This window comes from Colletotrichum tamarilloi, assembly GCF_030869305.1.
Source record: "Colletotrichum tamarilloi strain Tom-12 chromosome Unknown Scaffold_11.1, whole genome shotgun sequence".
Classification (NCBI taxonomy): Eukaryota; Fungi; Ascomycota; class Sordariomycetes; order Glomerellales; family Glomerellaceae; genus Colletotrichum; species Colletotrichum tamarilloi.
In genome coordinates this window covers 334259-356458 of record NW_026849394.1, presented here as the reverse complement: position 1 = coordinate 356458, position 22200 = coordinate 334259, and the positions used below count along the sequence as shown (strand labels likewise).

The window sequence follows — 22200 nt, the reverse complement described above, 5'->3', positions numbered from 1 at the left end:
GGAGGGAGAGGCGCACCACACACATTGGACGTCATCTTTTTTATTATCGGTTGCCCCCCAACTTCTGGGCCGTGATGCCCACATGTTGGGTGGTTTCAAGTAGGCGGACGTCGTCCCGGACTGGGCAATAGTTGGGTTCTTCTCGAACACGATCATCGCTGCGCACTTAGTATAGAGGCCCCCATCTCAGGAGCTCGAAGCCGGCAGTAAGTAGCAGAAGATTTTGGGGGACCAAAGCTGGGGTGCAGCAGTATCGGAGGGGATAGCGCGCGATAGGGCATGATGCTCCAGAGCGATGACATATGCTCATGCAGCGATTTGATGCAGATAATCGCGAAGCGTTCGACTGGTCGCGCAGGAGCTTATCAGGTTCGATGCGTGAGGCGGACGTCACCGAGATGCGAAATCTCCAGTCTACCTAGCTCATCGTTCGGTTTAATGCGCAACGTGTCTAGAGAATGTCATTGTTTGAGGCGCTTATCCGGTGCAATGAGCGTCTTTCTGATGGTCATGTCAGTAGCTTGATTTGGAGGCACGCCTCCTTGCTGATCTTGAGCACCGCCCAGGTTTTCCCACCTCTAACAAATACAGGCGTGGCGACCGAGGATGGTTAGTGGGTCATGGTCATCGTTTCGGTAAGTCTTCGAATCGATCTCAGCCCATGATGCTACTCGTCTCAAACGTGAGAAATAGAACGGCAGTTCAAAACCGGTGGTTATAGCGTGAGAGCCGGAAGATAATGACATCCCGCGCCTGAACTTCCAACACTCGATAGTCGTCGTCCAAATATTCAAGACTTAAAGGGCGTTGATAATGTTAGGGATTGGTTGAATATAATCAAAAGCAACCGTATTTGTGCCTGTTAGAGATGCAGCCAAACAGATAGCGTTGATTGGATCTCCCGGAGCGCCCCAACCTGGGATCGACCACGGTGGAGGAAGCCAAGTTTGAAGGCCCCTCTACGTTCTCCGATTCCCTTGAGTGCTGGAGCCTGGATGCGATGCCCCTCGTGAATTTTGCTCTCAAGTGTTAGCAAACGGCTGCCAGGCTGAAGACTAATGGATATCAACCCCCACAACGAGAGGCGCGTCTCCGAATGAGCGATGGGTCCAGCAAGCCGATTTCTTCCTTGACATGTGCCGAAAACGGAGCTGCAAGAGCCAGAACCCTCTACGAGCAAGGTTAAAGAGCGGAATCGAATTTTTCGAGAAAAGAAATTTGGTCAGTCTTTCGAGTCGTCAAGCGGCCGGCCTGCTCCAGAAGTCATCTTGGTGTTGCAACGCAACCTGACCGAGAGCATTCAAATCATGCCACAACAATGTTGGAGCTAGTAGAAAAGTCGCGGTAGCCTCGCTCCGTTGAAATGACGGTACGCGCCACACCAAAGGTTATCTCTGGCTCTGGCAGATTAGGCTGTCAGTTGGTGTCAACATGGATGAAGAGTCTTGTCAGGAACGCATGGCCGATCTCGCCGGCCGTCCGCCTCTCAGCGTCTTGACTGAAGCTGATGCGCAGATGGGCATGAGGGATCATGTCCTCATGGTGGGTGGGTGGGTTGGCTTTGGTCATTGGCCGTGAGGTCGGCAGCAGGCATCGCGTGCGCTATGTGAGACAAATCGAAGTGTATTAGTCGAGAGTACCGCGATAGGACTGTGCTGGAGCAAGGGCAGTGACCGAATTCCTGGGAGCAAACCCCGTCAGCAAATGCCAACGCTGAAAAGCAAAGTCAAGCCTTACGATAAGGTCGAGACATCCTCTGACCTGATCAATAGCTGAAATTTGGGGGTTTGGGGGTGGAGGACGCGACGGGAATTGTCGTGAAGAGGATTACCCCATTGGGGCAATTCCACTGAAGAAGAAAGGGAGCGAGGGATTTGGGGGTATCCCAGGCCGACACCCCCGAGTCCCACCATCGTGAGGTCTTGTCCCGCCTGCATCGGTGGAGGGTGTCCGGGTGGGTCGAGTGATTGCCGGACTGCTGGGCCGTGAAGATGCAGGGGGGGGGGGGGATGACAAGCGTGGATTCTGGAAAAGAGAGTGAATGAGTGAGAGTATTTGCAAACTTGTGATGGGATTGGCTGACTAAACAGCCACAGTGAGCTCTGAGTGGACCAAAGGCATTTCTTTGATTCAGCCCAATTACTGTCCACCACTGACAGGTCCCGCTTGGGCTGCGCCTATCGCATGCCTTATCTGTGGTTCTGTCAAGCGTATCTGGGAGACTGGTCGTCCGTTCGGGTCGATGTTTCTTTTGGTTCATGATTGATTCAATGATGACAGCCAAGGACCGAGGATGATTGGAATTTGGGGGGAGACATGGAGGCAGCCAAGCGTGACTGTTGAAGCTGTCTCGATAGTTTCGATGGCTTGGCTTGGCAAGTTGTATTTTGGTTGCTGTATGTTCGGCAGGAGTGGCAGTGTCGCAGCCGGTGAGGTATTTGTCCTGCCGGGACAGATATCGGCCGAGTGGAGGGTTGACCTGATCACTGTTCATTGAGCCTGAACTTAGACCATTGATCTTGGTAGACAGAGATGCCGTGGGTGCATAGGGTTAAAGATCAGGCCAGCGCTGATATGGCATTTCAGCATCAAAAATTGGTTGATGCGAATGGGAGGAGACGAGGATCACGGACAAGCTTGTGCCCCAAAGTCTCACACAAACACGCGTACTGGCACAGGTACTACTCCGTAAACCTCCACATAGACGGCGAGAGTGAACTGGAGCAATAGCTTAATCACCCCAGGCCTATTGCCTTTGATCCCACTACTATGGGCTGTCGTCTAAGAAGAGTTGAAGCCTGCCTATCCGTACACCTGCATCATCATCGTCGTCTCTAGGTGGTCAAGGTAGACAGGTGTGCCTGCTTCAGCTCCTTCGATTCAGAGTTTGGTGTGTACTGCGTAGAGACAGTGCAGAGTACCAGAGTACGTACTTTATCAGGACTAATGCGAATGACAATGACAGTGACATGGTGGCCGGCCGAGGAAGGCGTGGGGCGCGATAGGTGCAGGGACATTCCGCGGTACGTACCGATGCAGGTTCTACTTGTGGCAGGGGAGGGGCGTCTCTAGGCCAGGATTTCCCCCGAACGGCCGGGTCTGGCTTGCACTTGCCATGCTTTGCCTTCTTTGCTTTGGGGCCCACACGGGCATTGAGTTCGGGATAGAACGCTCAGTCAGGTTCAGTCTTTTCCCGCCTTCTTCCTTCTCTGTCTCTACTATCCGTAGTCCCTAGACTCTAGCAGAGGAGAAGCACCCACTTTATTCCCTCTAACGTACTGCGTCCGCCGCACCATGCTTGTCCACTCACATGTTCATCATTTGCCCAACATGGCCCGTGTCGTGTCTCTTATCTGCCCGCACCAAAACTCACTTACACTTTCCTGTCTGTCAAATCACCCACTGATTAACCCGTTGCCCAATGTCAAATGTCTACCTACGGAGCAATGCCCTCCAGTGCCTCCCCATCCGCTCCCACAACGCCTCCTCCGTATGCGGATTGCCCACACTAGCTCCGCTGGCCCAGGCAATTACACCCCCAGACACGGCCAGGCATCACCGCAGTATTCCATGCTCCCTCTGCCGCAACCACGTCCTTCTTGAAGCCACCCCTTCTCTCTTCTGTCCTATCTGTCTGGTATTTTTATATATGATCCTACCTGTCCCTCCCATCTCATTCCTGTCCGCCTGTTCGTTCCTCTTCACCCAGGCAATTCGTCTCATCTTGAATCCGACCTACCCTGGCCGTCGACAATCTCGTCCCAGCTCTGTCCACATTCGAGACAGCTTGCTCTTGAGAAAAAAATAATAATACTCTCTCATCCCCTCTCCTGACTCTTCTACGCCATCCAATCCTCTGGTGAACACCTCGCCCCAACCTCGATATCGCACACCAATCGCCCATCATGTCTTACACACATACTGGAGCTCCTACGGAGTTCAATGGCACCAACGCCGATTACGGTGGTGATTCCAGTACGTCGACAACTTCCCACAACATTTGGGGCTCGCCTCGACCGACTTTGATGCTAATCCGTGAATAGCCACCACGAACCTGAACCAATGGTACCAATCCGGTGACCAGTCTTACATTCTCGTCTCGGCCGCCATGGTTCTGCTCATGATTCCCGGCATCGCCTTTCTCTACTCCGGTCTCGCCCGCAGAAAGTCGGCCCTCTCCCAATTGTGGGTGGTTATGATGAGCTTTTCAGTCATTGTCTTCCAGTGGTACTTCTGGGGTTACTCTCTGGCCTTCAGCGAAACTGCTACCAACGGCTTCATTGGTGATCTTCGACACTTTGGCCTCATGAAGGTTCTCGCTACTCCCTCCCAAGGCTCGCCTCTCGTTCCCGCCCTTCTCTACTCCTTCTACCAGATGATGTTCTGCGCCGTTACTGCCGCCCTCACTGCTGGTGCCACCGCCGAGCGCGGCCGAGTCATTCCCTGCATGGTCTTCATCTTCTTCTGGGCCACCCTCGTCTACGCCCCCGTCGCCTGCTGGGCTTGGAACGCCAACGGCTGGGCCTTCAAGTACGGTGTTCTCGACTACGCCGGAGGCGGCCCCGTCGAGATTGGTTCCGGCATGTCGGCTCTCGCCTACTCCTGGGTTCTCGGCCGTCGCAACGAGAGAATGATGCTCAACTTCCGTCCCCACAACATCTCCCTCATCACTCTCGGCACCATTCTTCTCTGGTTCGGATGGTTGGGTTTCAACGGTGGTTCCGCTTTCGGTGCCAACCTCCGTGCCGCCATGGCTTGCTGGAACTCCTGCTTGACCGCCATGTTCGCCGCCATGACCTGGTGCCTTCTCGATTTCCGTCTGGCCAAGAAGTGGTCTCTTGTTGGCTGGTGCTCCGGCACCATTTCCGGCCTCGTTGCCGCTACCCCTGCCTCCGGAGTCATCACTCCGTGGGCTTCCATCATCCTCGGTGTTGTCGCTGGTGTTGCTTGCAACTTCGGCACCAAGAGTAAGCTATCCCTCCTCGTGCCCGAATGGGATCACTTCTAACACAATTGTCCCTTAGTCAAATTCCTCCTCAAAATTGACGACTCTCTCGATGTCTTCGCCGAGCACGGTATCGGCGGTATTGTCGGTCTCATTTTCAACGCCTTCTTCGCCTCCAGCTCGATTATCGGTCTCGACGGTGTCAACATGGGAGTCTCCGGCGGCTGGGTTGACGGCAACTACAAGCTCATGTACATCCAAATCGCCTACATTGTCGCCTGCTGCGCCTACACTTTCGTCATGTCTGCCATCCTGGCCAAGGCCATCGACATGATTCCTGGCCTGAAGCTCCGCGCTTCCGAGGAGGCCGAGCTCCTGGGTATGGACGACGACCAGCACGGTGAATTCTCTTATGACTACGTCGAGGTTCGCCGTGACTTCCTTGCCTGGACCCCTCACCAGGCCGAGCCCGCCGGAGAGGGAAAGTTCATTCCCCAGCACGGAATTGAGGAGCATCAGCACATGGCCAACAACGGAGCAAGCAGCGGATCAGACGAGCCCAAGCCTGCGACGCCCCAAGGCGAGATCAGGAGCGAGAAGGCTCCTTCTCTGTAAATTGGGGCCCGTGCCACGAGGAAGAGTTGGTCACTTTGGTTTGAATTTTTGGGTGCCGTATGGGCTCCAAAAGCGAGGCGTTATTTACAGGATGGGATTGATCTAAAGCTGTTTTCCCCGTTGGAAGGATATCCCGCGAAATGCGAAGCGAGCAGATACTTTTTTTTTTATTGTTGTATAATACCCCATGGTATATCCGTAATGAGAAGCCAAATAAAAGCGACTCTGATCTATTCTGAACGCTCAAGCGCATTTCCCTTCGGGTGAAGAACTTTGACAGTGTAATGGGACGAAAGCATCGAGAGAGCTCATAAGGAGGGGGGTATTACAACGAGGATGCATGCGGTGTTACTGAATGTCTCATCCTCCTGTATGACCGGAAATGACAACCAAGAAGATAGAGGCAGAGAGAGTGAACGCAAAAACAGCGCACCACTTCTGTATGTGTACATGCTTGGCAGAGCTGGACAATTGCGGTCAAGTGTCACAAGTTTGTGGAATGTCAGGAAGGTTGTGCAAATGGGGGTGGAGGGTGAGGGGGAAAGGATCGAAACACGGCCATCAGCCTTGGCGCAAGCTCTATTTCTGCTTCTGGCATGTTTGATTCGTTGGCAAATCCGACTACTGTAGTAGACATCAGGTTGTGGCCCGGGTTTTCCTGCTCACTCACACCCAGTCTCACTGGGTACTCATACTCTTACTCTTGTCGAGTCGGCAGTGCGTCTCCCCTCTCGCCCCGACTCTTGTCTCGATGATTGAGTTTTGGGTTTGACTTTCTACACGCGACTCGAGGCACTGAGTTTTCCAGGCGGATAATTGGGCTGCAGTTCCCCGGACGAGCTACGTTATTTGTTGCTTGGGTTGCTTTGGTGCTCATCTATTCGTTCCGTTTTGGCTACCACGTCCGGTCGACCACGTTGTGGTTAAGATTGGTTCGGCCAGTTTGGCTCGGAGACCGCGGATCCAATTGGTCCTCCATCTCTCTGCCCAAATTGGAACGTTCATCTCGCGCATCTTATGTCCCCTCTGCCGGCCGTCCCAAACAGCATGCATACGTATTCGTACGCGACTTGGGTCCTTGGGATGAGACGCCGAGTGGGATGATGTTCTGCATACAATGCGCCCCGGGACACCGAACAGTATGTCTGTGTCCTCTGCTTGGGGACATCTTTCAGCTTCGGATAATGACTCTCGTTTCTGCTTTCTAAAATTGACAGACTAAGCGCCGCGGCACAGTACCGGTAAGCCGACGTCGGCGCCAGCTCTGATGCTAATGTTCTGGAGAAGGGTGCGACTATTTCCGAGCGGATGTAGACAACACCGTTACCGTTGGTAATCGAGGCGATTAATCATAAAGACATGTCGAAGAAGAGGGAATGAGTACGTACTGTAGCCTAGTGTAAACGATCGGGAATTGACGCTCCACGCTGGTCTTCTTTTCGAGGGGGGTGGGATCGTTGGATGGGGCGGCATCGTCAACTTGTCAAGGATCCTCTCATCAACATCGAAGCCCCCTGTCGACGCACCCTTTTTTTCGCCCACGCTACCGACGTCGGGGGGGCTTGTCGCCTTAGTGAACCCCACCCACGGCCGAATGTCCAAGAGATAAGGAATTGAACGCTGAGTGGGCGGACCGGCGTCGCGACCCCCAAAGATGGTCTGCCCATCTCAGAAATATGTCCACTTTTTGGGAACGTTCACGCCGTCGGGGCGAGCTAGTGTGATATACCTTAGTCGAGCATGCATCATGGGGGTTTGGCGGCTTGCATTGGACGTCGGTTGATGAAAGGGCGCGCGGGTGAAGGGGAAATTCGGAAGTGAGAAGACTAGGGGGGGGGGGGTCGATATGGATACGAAGGCTGATTGATGCCGCCAGTTCCTTTGGTTCCTTATCATTGCAATTGAATAGGAGAAGTGGGAGTGAAGAGAGATGGTGGTCATGCGAGCTGAAAGATTGGAAAAGAGGGAAACGTGGGAGGATTATCGGGCAAAGGTAGACGAGACCGAGAGAGACTGAGAGAGAAGGAGAGGCCGCAGAGGAGAAAATGGACGAGGAAGGAGGGCGCCAAGTGGGAAATTGTTAGGCAAGAAAGTGCGGTGCCACGGGGGGGGGGGGAAGGGGGGGGGGGAGGAGGGGGGAGGGGGGGGAGGGGGAGGGAGGGGGGGGGGGGGGGGGGGGGGGGGGGGGGGAGGGGGGGGGGGGGGGGGGGGGGGGGGGGGGGGGGGGGGGGGGGGGGGTCAACTTTCAATGTCTTGGCAGGACCCAACGAGCCATACGCACCTGCTACCAGACAAATGAGCAGCATAGTGTATGGGGCAAGAGCAAGAGAGGGAGTCGCGATGTCGAAATATGAAGTCATATTCAAGATGCGGCTCTTCCAGCTGGCTTCAAGCTTTCGCTGCACCCCAAGATCCAGCGGGCGCTCGACGGGACTTTTTTCTCCCTTTCCCCAGATCTCGGGACGCGGGTCGTCCCTCTAGGGACCTAGGTACATGTCTAAAATAAAAATCCCCTAGATAAAGAAAAGAGTTGATCCTTCCCGTTGCGCGATGGCGATGCGGCAAAGGCAGAGGGAAACGCATCAAGGGCCCGGGAGTTTGGATCTTGCGCCCGCAAGAGGTGGGTTTTCGTGGTGGTTTGGCGGGTGTTGCGGGCGCAACGACATGTTGGCGTGCCTTCTGGGTGTGTGGTGTGGTGTGGCAGGTGCAACGGTCTGATTTGCGATAAGATAGGAGCACCTGCAGTTTGCAGATGTGGAAACCTGAATGGCTTACTTAAGGTAGGTAAGGTAAGGCACCTACCTCTCAGGAAGGTGCCTTGTGAGTGCCTTCCTCACGAAATCTTCCAATGTCGACGTTGAGTTAAACAACTGCACACCTCCTCGCTCTACCCAGAGGCTCTGTCGCAGCCGTTGACGTCTTCCCACCCTGGGGAGAGACAACATGTCGTCAAAGCAAGCCCCAAAGAGCCTCAACTCGACTTTTGTGGAACGGGGGTTCGTTTCGGTTCGTCTTTTTGGGCTTCCCGCACCCGCGGGAACGGGAAACGAGATGAAAAGGCAGTGTCATGCTGGACATGCTGGCGCTGGGCACGCGGCTCTTTGAGAAAAGGGAAAACGGTTACGCGATATTTACATGATGAAAACTCCCCAGTGGTGAGGGGAGATGAGGGGGGCCGCCGCTACCGTACCCCGAACGAACGTGCCAAAGTCTTGGCCCGTTTCTTTGGAGGCAGATCTTGTAGGGCGACGAATCGGCGAAGCTCCTTTTTATTGCGACACGACTGGACGAGATTTCGAATTCCGTCTCGTGGTCTAGAATCATTTCAACCTGTTCGGTTTGTCCCTTGTCGGCGAGTGTTGACAACAATTGACGCGGTGCATCCAGGATTTGGGGTACCCGGCCGCAGCTGTACCCTCCCAATGACTACCCGCGGTATGCACATCGTGACCTCGGTTCGAAACACCCTTGCCTGTTGGAGATAGTCAAATCGGAATCGAGGAACCGAACTTACGGGCGCGTCGCAACAGGGCAAAGTTGTGCTGCTGCACGTCAGATGCTTCTTTTTGGAGTCATGAGAAAGCTCACCCGAGTCTGATATGACGGAGAAAGAACGCCCTTGCTTGCGAGTGCATGCAGGTGGCTGGCTAATGAATTAGCCCAATGTCGAATCATCGACCAGGGCGCTATATTACCACGAGGATTTCAGCCACGGATATGAGAGACAGACATGTTATGTTCTCACGAGCGCACTAGACGAACGACGCGGCAGCAGAGGAACGAGCAGAACGAAACGCCGACGTGCACTTGGCATCTAAGGTTCATCAAAGGCGGTGGTGGTATCACGTGCAATCATTGATCGACAGAAAATCATAACAAACACTTTGACGCCCAGTTCCTCATCCTCCGAGACGCGTCCCCGATCGTTTCGTACTCGGATTCGATCAAAATTCCATCGTGGACCTCGGTGGACGCTACCTCCAGCTGGACGTCCAACCCGGGATTCCGTCTCCTGACTGCTTCCGCAAAGACCCGCGAGTCATCGCAGAACACCTCCTGCGCGCCGGCCGTCACGTATACTGACTTGACGATGGTATGAATCTCCCCGAACCACTCCATGTCGCCATCTAGTGCCAGCGGTTCGTGCGGGTTCGTGGCTTGCTTCGCTACATGGTCGTCGGCAAAGAGGTAGTCGCCAGCCTTGGCGACGATGGCAGCTGAGAGCATATCGACACGGTGATTTGTTCGATAGGAGACGGCATCGGTGCGAAGCGTGAGGAGAGGGGAGACCAAGAACGTGCCGGCAAGGGGGCCACCTAGCCGAACAGGCTGGACGTCGGGGTGGGGACGGAGGAGATGGCAGAGCACCTGGGTTGTGAGATTCCCGCCAGCCGAGTCGCCGCCGATGATGAGATTCTCTGGCGTGACGCCGGATCGCAGGAGGTGATTGAGGGCCGCCACGGCCTGCTGCAGCTGCGTCGGGTACGTAGCACCCGGGCAGAGGGTGTATTGCAGGACCGCGACGGCGACCTCATCTCCGTTGCTATCGCCGGGCTTGCCGTTGACGTAGCATTCCCAGCACCAGGTGAGGTGACCCGGGGCCAGCGGGGCGACGTACCCCCCGCCGTGGAAGAAGAGTACGAATTTGGAGGCTTTCTTGCGGTTGCCGAGCCACATGATGCTTCCACTGCCGCCGCCGGCTGCGACATGGTTGATATCGTCCCCGGTGCCGAGGAGCTCGACGTCTTGATGCAGTCGGTCGAGGGCGGCGTTGTTGGCGTTCTTGGACTCTTTGGCTTTTTGCTTTGCCAGCCAGGCCGAGTAGACTTGCAGGGTCGGAGTGGCGAGGAATTGGATCTCATGTGGCTGGAAGACGCCCAGGACGATGCGGTAGGTTGCGGCCAAGAACCAGAATCTCAGCGGGATGCCGCGGCGGATGGCGCGTGGTAGCCCGAGAGCTACGATTGAAAAGAAGGTAGGGAAAGCTGTTTTCTTCGGTGAGTTCTATGTCATGTAGCTTGTCGATTATGGTACTTGCCCCATAGTATATGAAAGACGAGGCCGATCTTCTGGTGAGGTCGGAGACCAGATTGTGCTTGGGCCATGGTTGCTGATCTGATCCGAAATGCCGGAGCCGAGTTTCTTGCTGACGTGAAAAGAGGAGCCTACAGCTAAGTCTTTCGAAAGAGTTTAGGTATTCTGGGGAACAGCTGAAATAAGGCAGCTTGCAGCTTCAAAACGTTGGTGCAAATGCGTGCCGAGGTAGTCAAGTTTACTGAGCCAAGGTATAAAGCGGGGAGCTGCTGCACTGACGGACTCCGCGGCGGGCCGACATGGAGAACACAGAACCCGTCCCGAAATATGGGGAAGTCAAGATCTATTTTCCCCGCCTCCGGCTGTTCTTTCTTGCAGGATTTTGTGGAGGACGGACATTGGAGTCGTACGGAACCGCTCCAGAAAGCTGAACTGGGGATTGCCTTCGGAACCAACCCGATGTGGGGTCCGGGATGGACCCATCGGCGAACGGTCTGGGAAGAGGATGGGATCACGGAGGCGGGACGAAGTAGAGACGGTTGTTGTTTAGATGTTTGTCTTCATCCCACTCTATATGGGGGGTCAGATCGCTCAATTTCGATGACCAGAATTATTGTAAAGTGTATCATTTGTCCAATTCACTCTCTCCCCCGAGTCCCACTCACCCACCACCAGAGATCATCATGACTTTCACAATCGACACTGTCGCCGTCTTCCTGCGCGGGACCATCCTCAATCCGGTCCTCGTGGCCGCGGTAGCAGGAGCAGCAACGCTGTCGATAGACCAAGCCGTCCTCGCCGCGTACAAGATCCCCTTCACCCTTGCCCAACTCCAACTCGCCTCCTGCGTGCTCGCGGCCGCCGGCGTTGGCCTCCGGCTCCACGAGTACCTCACCCGCGGGACAGCCAACAACTGGACGACGGACTCGATGTGGGACTGGTCCAAGGAGATCGTCGTCATCACGGGCGCCAGCGGCGCCATCGGCATCGGCGCGGGCGTGGTGCGGGACCTCCTCGCCAGGAACCCGCAGACGACGATCGTCGTGGTGGACTACGTTCCCATGGCGTGGCAGCCCGCGCCCGGGACGGGGACAAATCTGCACTACTACCAGTGCGACTTGAGCGACAAGAAAAACATCCGCTCGCTCTGCCAACGCATCCGCGCCGAGGTCGGGGACCCGACGGTGCTTGTGAATAATGCCGGGCTGGGGCGCGGTGCCACCGTTATGGAGGGGACGTATGCCGACGTAGAGCTGACGATTAACACGAATCTGCTGGCGCCGTTTTTGCTGATCAAGGAGTTTCTTCCGCACATGGTGAGGAGGAATCACGGGCACATTGTGAATGTGAGCTCGATGAGTTCTGTGATGCCGCCTGCGCAGATTGCGGATTATGCGGCGACAAAGGCCGGGTTGGCGGCTCTTCACGAGGTATGTTTCTTCTGTCATGGATGCGTAACATATGGGACGAGCTGGACTGCGCGAGATGAAGCTCCTCCAGAGAAAATATCTGACTGATATCTGGGGAAACAACAGAGTCTTCAGCTGGAACTGAAGTACATCCACAACGCGCCCAAGGTCCGGCTGACGCTGGGTATACTGAGCTTCATCAAGACGGCCATGTTCAGCGGCGAGACGGGACAGTCGGCCTTTGTGTTCCCGCTACTTGAGCCGGATGCCGTTGCGGGGGCGTTTACGGAGGCGTTATATAGCGGGTACGGGCGGGTTATCTACCTGCCGGGTATCATGCGGTACATTGCCATGTTGGTGAGTGCTTTTTCCTCCTCTCTCTTATCCTAATCCTTTCTCCAAGAAGAATATTCAGTTTGCTAATGTTGAAATAGAGGAGTTCTCCCGAGTGGTTTTGGAGGATTGCGAGGGAGAGTACTGCGGGGCTCAAGGTGAACTTCAAGGGGTATCAAAAGGTTGATGGAAAGACTGGAAAGTTGGAGGTTTCAGGTGGGAAAGGAGGTGTGAAGTCGGCGTGATGACGGAGTCGGTTCTTAAGAAGGAGGAATATGCGTGCTTACGCGCTCGGAAAGATGCGGTGCTGTTCCTTATCTTTGCTTTTACGCATTTCAAAGAGCGTTTAGAAGATGTAAATAGTCGGTATCAAGGGTTCCGAATATAATCCAATGTTCACATATCGCACCGAATTGGCTAAGTACTTTTCATATCGAACAGAATCACAAGACCTTGCAGTCTTGTGTTACTCCCAGAAGGGATACTTTCTCAAGTTACAAATGTTCGTTGTTTGATCTAACTTGATGGGCCCATCATCGCGATATCGGTTTAAATAACGCTGTGTAAGTCGCGTGGTTGGCGTGAGAATGCGCTCTTGAAGGTTGGCACCCATCCCAAGCCATTGCTGTGAAGACTGTGTTCAAGCCGAGGGACGCACGTAACAAATTCATCAATTCCATCAGCTCCAGACTTGCTGCCAAGACCGAATCATAAGCTCCGGAAGTGCGAAGATCGAAGACGACGACGAGGGGGTCGCAGCTTCGAAGTGACCGTCGCATCTCCTTGGGTCCTGACTTTGCCTTTAGTCGGAATCGTCCCGACCAATAGGAACGCGCCCGCAGCCCCCCAGATGTCCATTTACGGAAACCATCCGGAGACTGATCACATCACATCAACGGTAACGATGGACGACGGCTGATGGAAGGATGAGGTGTAAGGTGTGTCTAGAATAAAACAATGAGATGGTCATGCCTCCACAGCTGGTTTGCATGTCCTCTCGACAATCCTACTTGTAACTGAATTCTTGCCTCTTACCAGCGTCCGATACCAACTTCATTCTCTCGACCTTGACGGTCTTCAACATGGCGAAAACTATCGACGTCAGCGAGACTGAGAATGTCTCTTACAGTCAATTCGCGTGCATCGGCTCCGGCTTTGCAGCTATTGGCCTCGGAGCAACGCTAAAGCGATGGTACGGAATCGAAGACGTAAAGTTCTTTGAACGGCATAGCCAGCTGGGTGGAACTTGGTTCATCAATCGATACCCGGGTAAGTCTAGGACATCCCATTCTTGACTATCTACCCCCGATACAGTCCTTCAGAGCAACGAGCTAACAGCCTCTGGTGTCTCGGTAGGATGCGCCTGCGATGTCCCCAGCGCCCTGTACAGCTTCTCCTTCGAGCCCAACCCGCACTGGACGCGAGTCCTGCCGACGTACTCTGAGATCTGGGAGTACCTCAACAACGTGGCCCACAAGTACAACCTCGTCCGCAACATGTCGTTCGACGTGCTCGTCGAGCGCTGCGAGTGGATCGAGGAGCGCGCCCGCTGGCGCCTCTCAATCCGCCACCTCAAGTCGGGCGCCACCTTCTTCCACGAGTGCCAGTTCCTCTTCGCCGGCACGGGCGCGCTCGTCACACCCAACGACATTGACGTTCCCGGCGCGGACACCTTCAAGGGCGTGATTGAGCACACGGGCCGGTGGCGTCCGGACATCGAGCTCGAGGGGAAGAGGGTCGTGCTCTTTGGTAACGGGTGTACGGCCGCGCAGGTCGTCCCGAGCGTCGTCCACAAGACAAAGTCGCTGACGCAGATTGTGCGGTCGAAGCACTGGATCTTCCCGCCCATTGATAGAAAGGTGCCCGACGTGATTCGGTCCGGGCTCAAGACCGTGCCGGGCTTGGCGCGGCTGCTGCGCTTCATCGTCTTTGCCGCGGCGGAGAGCTCGTTGCAGGGGTTCCCGCTGACGGAAGCTGCGAGCAAGTATCGAGCTGGACAGAAGAAGGTTGCGGAGGAGTATATGCGGTCTACGGCGCCGGCCAAGTACCACGACCTACTGATCCCGGAGTTCGAGATTGGGTGTAAGCGGCGCATCTTCGATTCCGGATACCTGAAGAGCCTGCACGCCGAGAATCTGACGTTGACGAACGAGAAGGCGCTGGAGATTGTGCCGGAGGGCGTCAGGACGGCAAAGGGGCTGATTGAGGCCGACGTGATTATCCTGGCCAACGGATACCACACCAACGAGTTCGTTGCCGGGGTCAATGTGATTGGGCGCGATGGCGAGACGATACCGAGCCATTGGAAGTCCTTTGGGGGGCCCGAGGGGTATAATTGTTCGATGATGAACAACTTTCCCAACTTTGTCATGATTATGGGTATGTTCGTGTTCCCTTGAGGAGTTCTCCCCTGACTGCTAACACCATAAAGGCCCCAACGCTGCGACGGGACACACGTCGTCCATCATGGCCCTGGAAAACTCCATCAACTACGCCCTGCGCGTCTTCAAGCCCGCGCTGAAAGGCAGAGCGAGCACTGCGGTGATCAAGCGTGAGGCCGAGGAGGCGTACACCGACACCATCCAAGACGCCTTGCAGCACAGGGTATGGAACTCGGGGTGCAGCAGTTGGTACTTTCAAAAGTCGGCGGACGGCACCAAGACGTGGAACGCCATGAGCTACCCCTATACCCAAGGCTACTTTTGGTATCGCTGTCTGTTTCCGGTGTGGTCCGACTGGGAGTATAGCGTGAGTAGAGACGACGAACTTTCTCGGTGAATGGTGAAGCTAACTTGACTCTTTGCGTTACAGGGACAAACGAGTTCGGTCTCGTCGATCAAGAAGAGGCAGCCGCGCGCATTGCTTTTCGTCCTGACTACATTGCTTGGTCTCGCGGCTTGGGGGACATTTGACAAGACAGGCTTTGTTGCGGCTGTAGCCCAGGCTCGGATTTCTTTTGATGCGCTTGTTTCCTCTATTCCCAAGTAAATCATTCTTGCCGTCATGTATTTCCTCAATTTGTTAGCGGCCAAATCGTTCCCAGGGTTTTCAGTGTTTCTTTAATTAATGCATCAAAGATTTCCACGTAGAATAGTCGATCCATTTGCACCCATATCCTTCGATAAGGCGTCCTACCTTACTTGCATCGAAATAAACACATAAGCTCACCAAGATCTGACCACCAAATCTGGGGCATGCCAGGTATTTCGTCAATACAAGTAAGTAAGGTAGTTGACGGGTCCGGCAGTTGCACCCATGTCGAGGCAAACGGCGAAAATACGCACCAATCATTGTGGTGGTGATAGTCATAGCGTAACTGCTAAGTCCCCGGTGGGCTTTCAACTCGTCCCGGTGGCCCGCTTCCGCCGGGGAACTTCACGGTCCGATCTGCACGTCAAGAGGATAGCCGTTCAACCCCGCAAAACTCACTTGAGCCTGTACACTCCATGGTACCCCGTGATGAACATCTCCATCCGACATCTCCGTAGGGTTGTTGATATTCTTGGTATGGGTACTTTGTCAGTGCTTATATTGATCTGTTCTCAAGTTTCCGACAATCACAATTTCACCCAGCCATGAGATTATTTCGGTATTAACAACTTGGTAACGTAGGAGCGCATACTTCTCACTAAACGTTGAATATCTTCAAAGCTAGCACACACGACCGTCACGGCAGGACACAGCACCTCGCGATGCCTCCTGGGCGACAGGAACGGCAGCGTCGTCGCAAAATTACCCTGGCATGTGAGCCATGCCGAGAGCGCAAGGCACGCTGCGATGGAGGCAAGCCCATATGCTCGACGTGTCAACGACGATCACTGGCCCTCGAGCATTGCGTCTACACGGTGAACAATGCAAGAACGGCATGTAGCGATGAGTGAGTTTCTCGCGATGTGATGATTTGCTGTTTTCTTCCTTCATTCCGCTTACCTACGAAAAAGCTATACAAAGACGCTTCATGAGCGCATCCGCAAGCTAGAACAGGCTTGCACATCCCATGGCATCGACATCAACACTCTCGAAGTCACTGCGCAAGACGCTCACGGCTCCGCCGCTGACAATATCTCATCCACCGCTGCGAGAACCCAGGACTTTACCGCACTAGACGCCGCCTGCGCCATGGACACATCCGACGACCAAGCAGCGGTAGCGGCAGCCCAGCTGCCATCGCCGTACTCGTCCGTTGGCGTCGACGGCTCCAGCGAGGCGAGACGGGTGACGGCCATGGGCACCATTCTCGCCGAGGATGATCTGGAGGACTCGCCTAACAATTTGGCGGAGCCCGACTTCTACGGCAGCTCCTCGGCCGTTGCGTTCTTAAAGGAGGCCTACAGCGCGATGAACTCGGCCCCTGCAAGAGTGCAGCCATCCAATCCATTTCGGAGCCAGCAGGCACTACCGTCCCTCTCGACGCCGTCCTCTCTATACGCCGACTTTGACAAGTTCCTCTTACCGCCTCGCCCGTTTGCCGATTATCTTCTTCAACTGTACTTTCAAAAAGTACACTACCTCTACCCCGTCTTCCACAGACCGGCCTTTGAAAGAGCCTACGAATCCCTCTGGCAACCGACGACCTCGACAACCGCAGCAGCAGTAGCTGCCTCCGAAGCAGGAGAAACGGACTTCCGCGGCGTAGGTCTGGGATGTTCCCCCGGCGCAGACGCCACCACGATCGTCTTCCACAGCGCCCTCAACTCCATCTTTGCGCTCGCCTGCAACTTTGCGGACCTCACCTGCGCGGAAAAGGCAAAGAGCATCGAGGTCTTTCTGCTGCGGAGCCGCAAGTGCCTCAGCGTCGACCTACTCGAGAAGAACAACCTCGGCGTCGTGCAGACGCTGTTGCTGTGCGGCTTGGTCTTTCAGGGGACGCCGTTTCCCGATCGGTGCTGGAATGCCGTTGGGATCGCGTGTCGGATTGCGCAGGGGCTTGGGCTTCATATGGATGTTGTGGCGGCGCGGGATATGAGGGCCGGCCTTGGGGCGGAGGAGGAGGGAGGGTTCACTTTGGAGATGGACGTTAGGCAGCGGACGTGGCAGGGTTGTGTTATTCTCGATACGTGAGTTGCCCCCCTATCATCGTTTATCTACGTTGCCAGGGTCATTTGGGACCATGAGAAAAAAGGTAGTAACGGCTAACATGTTGTCAGCCTCGTGAGCATGACATTCGGTCGACCTACCGTCACGTCCAATCTATCAGCAAACGAACTACTCTCCAGATCCCATTCCGGCGCAGACCAGAGTCTCGAGCAGCCCAAGCTGGAGTTCATCACCCAAAGCTTCAAGCTGAGCTTGATACTCGAGAACATCCTCTCACAAGTCTACCAGGCGTGGCGAAACCGTTATCCCGCCCAGAGAGCAAGTTGCGGCACGCGGGGAGGAGGAGGAGGAGGAGGCATAGGAGGACTCAGCTTCGACGCCATTGTCGAGCTCGACTCCAAATTAACCGACTTTGAGGACTTGGTACCGCCGCTCCTCTCGTGGGGAGGCGAGTCTGAAGCTTCCGTGCTGGACGGGGTCTCGTCTCCAGATGACCTCCGTATCCTCGCGACGCAAAAGCACGTTCTACACGCAAGGTACGCGCCGCCATTCTTGTGTACTCGATATCAGACGGGAGCCGGGGACTAAACATGGGGGATACTTCTTTGGATATAGGTTCTTGTATCTCCGCCTCATGCTCCACAGGCCGATTCTCACCGATCTCTCTGCGGAGTACGCCCGACCTCATCGGGACACCGCCGGTGGCCGCCCATCATCGGAAGCAGCGTCCAGGTCGCGGGACAAGGGCCTCAGGGCTCCGTTCCTGACGGAGTGTGCTAGGGCGTGTGTAGACGCGGCCATGCAGCTCATTGATCTGGTGCAGGGCTCGTATCAGACGGACACTACGGGGGCGTGGTGGTGGAATAGCTTGTGTGAGACACTTCCACCTTCATTTCTTCTCTTTGATTCCCCAAGGCGATTGGTCCTCATTTGAGTATAGTAAGCAGAAAAGATGGCTAACGCGAGATCATATAAATATCACAGATGCCTGTGCCGCCGGCTTAGTCCTGATCGTCTGCCGCCTCTGTCCACGCCTCTGGACAGGGCTGGACCACACAGCAACGTCTGCGTCGTGGGAGCAATGCCAGGGCATTCTGCAGGGCATCGCGGCGTTCAGCGTTTCGGCTCGCAAGTCGCTGGATCTGCTGCGCAAGATTGACGGGGCCGTCACACAATTACAAGCAGGTGAGCCTTTTTGTTTTTCTCGCTCAAATGGGTATGCCGTCATTACAGCAAAGCTGACACGGTACGTTTTGTTTACTATAGCTAGGGAACCATCGGGACAACAGATGGACCCTGAGATGAATTGCGCGTCGGGGTTGGAGGAGAGCTGGTCGCTCCCGGCGGATATCGATGTCTCGCTGCTTCTTGAGCCTGATCCTATGTCTTTCTTTCGCGGGTGGGAGGTGATGGGTTACGAGACTTTGAACTCATGATAGAAAGTGGAGCGAATTTTTAAGAGGGAGAGACAGAGGGACAGAGAGAAAGAGAGGCAACATCAAAGTGGTAACAAAAGAAGCAGAGCTTTCTTTACTTTGTATGTGATAGTGTAGAATTCATTCCAATTTCTACCTTTGCTGGCTGCTCGGGCGATTCTCGATATCTTTTACACGGTATTATTACACAGCATCAGTGAATACTCCCACTGTCTCGATAGACTTTGATAATGTAGACTATAAGTCCGAATCTACCTTGCACCGCGCAGAAGAGGCAGGCACGAGATTCAAATGCCAAAATCAAAAGCGTTTCTATAGAAAAGGGGGAGGGCGAGCATTCAATTCAGTCCCGCATCAGTTTAGCGTCCTCCAAAACACCAGCAACCTGAGCCTCTCGCAGGATGAGAGACTCGTAATGCTTGTTCCTCATGTCGACCTTGACAGGGAAGGGCTCGCCCGTGGCCTCCAGGTTCAGGATGTTTCTGTTGTACGGTCCGTTCTAGAAGGAGGTCTCTAGTTAGTGCTGTTACAAAATCCGAATCCGAGGGACAAAGAGGGAAAACCACTCACAGGCTTGTAGTCGACGCACTGAACCAGCCTAGCGATATTCAAAAACATGCTACGCTGAGCCAGGCGGTATCCCACACATATCCTCCGGCCGCCGCCAAAAGCCCACAACCCATGCGCGATATCCGCCTCGTGACCGTCCAGCCACCTCTCGGGCTTGAACTCGTCCGGATCCTCGCACTCGTTGGCGACGGCGGGCCCGTTGATGGCGAACCCGGTGCCCGCGGGGAAATAGTACCCCTCAAACTCCATGTCCGCGGACGTCGTGTGATCCGGCGTGAGCGGGAAGATGACGTGCCAGCGCAGGATCTCCTTGGCCATGGCGCAAATGTACTTCAGGTCGTCCATGTCGGCGAGGGTGGGCAGACGGGCCTGCTCGTCGACGCCGCAGAGGGCGTCGACCTCTGCGCGCGCCGCCTTGAACACGGCCGGGTACTCGAGCGCCGCCATGGTCATGATGTTGAGAGCCTCGCGGGTGGTGTCGCTGCCGGCCTCGATGAGCTGCATGGCAACGTACATGCCGTCGACGTGGTCGCCCTTGTACTTGGTGTCCGGGTGGAGCAGCGTGTCGCGGACAAAGGACGGGGGCGCGGTGCCGTTTTCGACCTTGGCGGCGATGGGGCTGTACCAGCGGTCGTAGAGGTCGTAGTTCCACTGGCCGAGGGCCTCCCAGTGCGGGCGCCAGAGCTGGAGGAAGCGCGGGAGCTTTGCGAGGTCGGGGAACCAGTCGATGATGGAGCTGCCGATGGAGCCGACGAAGAAGGTGACTGCGTTTTGCATGTCGACGAGCTCCTCCTCGCTCTTGACGAGGCGCTCGCCGAGGGCGATGCGGTGGATGACCGAGTTGGCGTAGCGGTAGTGGTGGCGGTACCACATGCCCGGCTTGAAGACGTACTCGGCCATCATCTGGGTGCTCTCGAGCTCCTGGAACTCGCCGTACTGGCGGAGGGCGGTGCCGCTGAGGAGGGAGTGCATGACGCGCCGGGGCTCGGCCCAGTCCTTTTGGGACATGATGAGGGACTTGCGGTTGCGGCCGACGATGTCGTTGGAGATGGGCATGGGGGTTCGGGTGCTCGTCTGGCTGCTTCGCTTGGCGATGATTTCGCTGACGACGCGGCTGCTGTTGAGGAGGACTAGGGTCTTTGAGCCTAGGTGGAGGGTGGTCATTTCTCCGTATTTTGCCATGGAGAGGAGCTGGTATATTTTGGATCAGACGTTAGATTAATGTTCACGCACAGCTCCACACATGAAGAGATGGATACGTACGCCTCTGTTGTAGGGGTCTCCTTTACTGGCACTGACTTGAAGCAGGTTCCCGAACAGGGGAACGCCTTCGGGGCCTGGTGGTAGAACGGGACGTCTTCCATCTTTTCCTCTGCGTTTTCCGACTGGCTTGAAGTACTGAAGCAAAATTGTGGTCAGAAGTGCGGCGGTAGCTGCAGCAGCGAAGACTATGGAGGCGACGAAATGTTCTTGTCTTAGGCGTTCAAGAACGTTGTGGATTTGCGTCACGACCATTTTAAAGATAGAGGATTATCTGAATAATGTAAATGTGTTGATACAAAGGTGAATAAAGATAGCATAACTGCAGTTTCAGAAAAAGATCAAACGCTTTTATCATGGCGTTGAAGGTTGAGCTGATAGCCATAGGGATTTGGATAGGGTCCATGTTCGGGATCGTTCCGACACCTTTTGGTTTGGCCAGGCGATTAACCCATGGTTTCGGAACCAAGCCGTTTCTAGTTTTAATTCCCCGACAGGCCTAGAACATTTTCGCAGTCGGCTAGAACACAAGATGCGATTGCAATCCTTTCATAGCACTTTTGGAAAGCGGTCCACATGATTTCCATGGTCGCCGCCATGGTTGCCGAGAGGGCCGTAAAATCAGGATTCCGGGCCGGCGGGCTCGGGGAGTCGGCGAGAGTGGGGCCGACGGACAACACGGCAAATGTGGATCTCCGGCGGAAAGAAGCTACCTTAGGCTGGGAGCTTTAAGTACGACTTGCCTCCGCGAGAGGTTGTGAAGACTTGGGAAAAGCTGTGGCACCCATTCGATTTCGAGTGACACCAGCCAGCGCCCTGCTTCAGGCCGCCATGCAGGCGCAGACGGGAAATTCGCCCCTCTTCAGGATCAAAAACTTTTTTTTTTTGGCGCCATCGCGATACCCGATCTGCCGATGTCTGCGACTGTGGCTCACGCGGTGGCCTACGGTCAGCGGCCCAATCACAACTGGGTTAGGAATCTCTCATAGTCTGTGACTTTGTAGCGCTCTGCGGTACCTTTGGAGAGGTCGCCAATGAATAATCTCCCAGCACAGCAGAGGGTGACAGTGAGAGTGGTTACACGTGTTGCCGCAGGTGACCTGGTTAGACAGGCTGCAGTAGGCTGCAGGACGACGATGCAGATCCCTGTTCGCCGCTGTGGTTTACTCTGTCTTGAGGTGTTGGAGAAGAGATGAAAAACGCGAGGGGGGTGGATCAGACCATAAGAATTAGAGGAGCCATTGGTGAGTCAATAATGGATCAACAGATGAAGCGTATCGCATCTTTGTGTGACGGCTTCGACACGTCTCGTCGATTCGAAAAAGAAAGGCTCATGAAAGAGGCGGTAAGGATGTGTTGGCGAGGGAGCGCTGGAGCGGGGAGGCCAGCCGGGCTGATCTCCACATGGGACGTTGCGGATGGGGGCATTGGGCGCACTCACTGACCTCGAGACTCAAGGCTCCAGACTCAAAAGTGACTTGCAGAAGCGAGAAAAGAGCTGAACCATGGCCGAGAAAATGCATGGCATAAGGTAGGTAGTATGGATACCTACTATGTAAGA

The 22200-nt window shown here is 55.1% G+C and overlaps 7 protein-coding genes across 7 annotated transcripts; 4 read left to right on the top strand and 3 right to left on the bottom strand.

The window, feature by feature from the left end:
* Positions 1-3905: 3905 nt before the first annotated feature.
* On the top strand, positions 3906-5560 carry CTAM01_04612 (ammonium transporter; the record flags this gene model as incomplete). Its single annotated transcript, XM_060520642.1, has 3 exons — positions 3906-3975; positions 4044-4967; positions 5025-5560. 3 exons carry the CDS (start codon positions 3906-3908, stop codon positions 5558-5560), a joined length of 1530 nt encoding a protein of 509 aa, XP_060384596.1.
* A 3870-nt stretch (positions 5561-9430) lies between these two features.
* Positions 9431-10665, bottom strand: CTAM01_04611 (alpha/beta hydrolase fold protein; the record flags this gene model as incomplete). The annotated part of the gene is made up of 2 exons (XM_060520641.1): positions 9431-10564; positions 10618-10665. The coding sequence occupies 2 exons, from the start codon at positions 10663-10665 to the stop codon at positions 9431-9433; spliced, it is 1182 nt and encodes a 393-aa protein (XP_060384595.1).
* Positions 10666-11277: 612 nt separating this feature from the next.
* CTAM01_04610 (short-chain dehydrogenase) lies at positions 11278-12581 on the top strand (the record flags this gene model as incomplete). Its single annotated transcript, XM_060520640.1, has 3 exons — positions 11278-12024; positions 12130-12360; positions 12438-12581. The coding sequence occupies 3 exons, from the start codon at positions 11278-11280 to the stop codon at positions 12579-12581; spliced, it is 1122 nt and encodes a 373-aa protein (XP_060384594.1).
* An 837-nt stretch (positions 12582-13418) lies between these two features.
* CTAM01_04609 (monooxygenase) lies at positions 13419-15324 on the top strand (the record flags this gene model as incomplete). The annotated part of the gene is made up of 4 exons (XM_060520639.1): positions 13419-13605; positions 13693-14715; positions 14768-15084; positions 15148-15324. 4 exons carry the CDS (start codon positions 13419-13421, stop codon positions 15322-15324), a joined length of 1704 nt encoding a protein of 567 aa, XP_060384593.1.
* A 704-nt stretch (positions 15325-16028) lies between these two features.
* CTAM01_04608 (fungal specific transcription factor domain-containing protein) lies at positions 16029-18809 on the top strand (the record flags this gene model as incomplete). Its single annotated transcript, XM_060520638.1, has 6 exons — positions 16029-16213; positions 16278-17393; positions 17484-17909; positions 17989-18245; positions 18358-18558; positions 18640-18809. 6 exons carry the CDS (start codon positions 16029-16031, stop codon positions 18807-18809), a joined length of 2355 nt encoding a protein of 784 aa, XP_060384592.1.
* Positions 18810-19152: 343 nt separating this feature from the next.
* On the bottom strand, positions 19153-20894 carry CTAM01_04607 (cytochrome P450; the record flags this gene model as incomplete). The annotated part of the gene is made up of 3 exons (XM_060520637.1): positions 19153-19308; positions 19380-20570; positions 20643-20894. 3 exons carry the CDS (start codon positions 20892-20894, stop codon positions 19153-19155), a joined length of 1599 nt encoding a protein of 532 aa, XP_060384591.1.
* A 706-nt stretch (positions 20895-21600) lies between these two features.
* Positions 21601-21881, bottom strand: CTAM01_04606 (uncharacterized protein; the record flags this gene model as incomplete). Its single annotated transcript, XM_060520636.1, has 2 exons — positions 21601-21807; positions 21861-21881. The coding sequence occupies 2 exons, from the start codon at positions 21879-21881 to the stop codon at positions 21601-21603; spliced, it is 228 nt and encodes a 75-aa protein (XP_060384590.1).
* Positions 21882-22200: the final 319 nt, after the last annotated feature.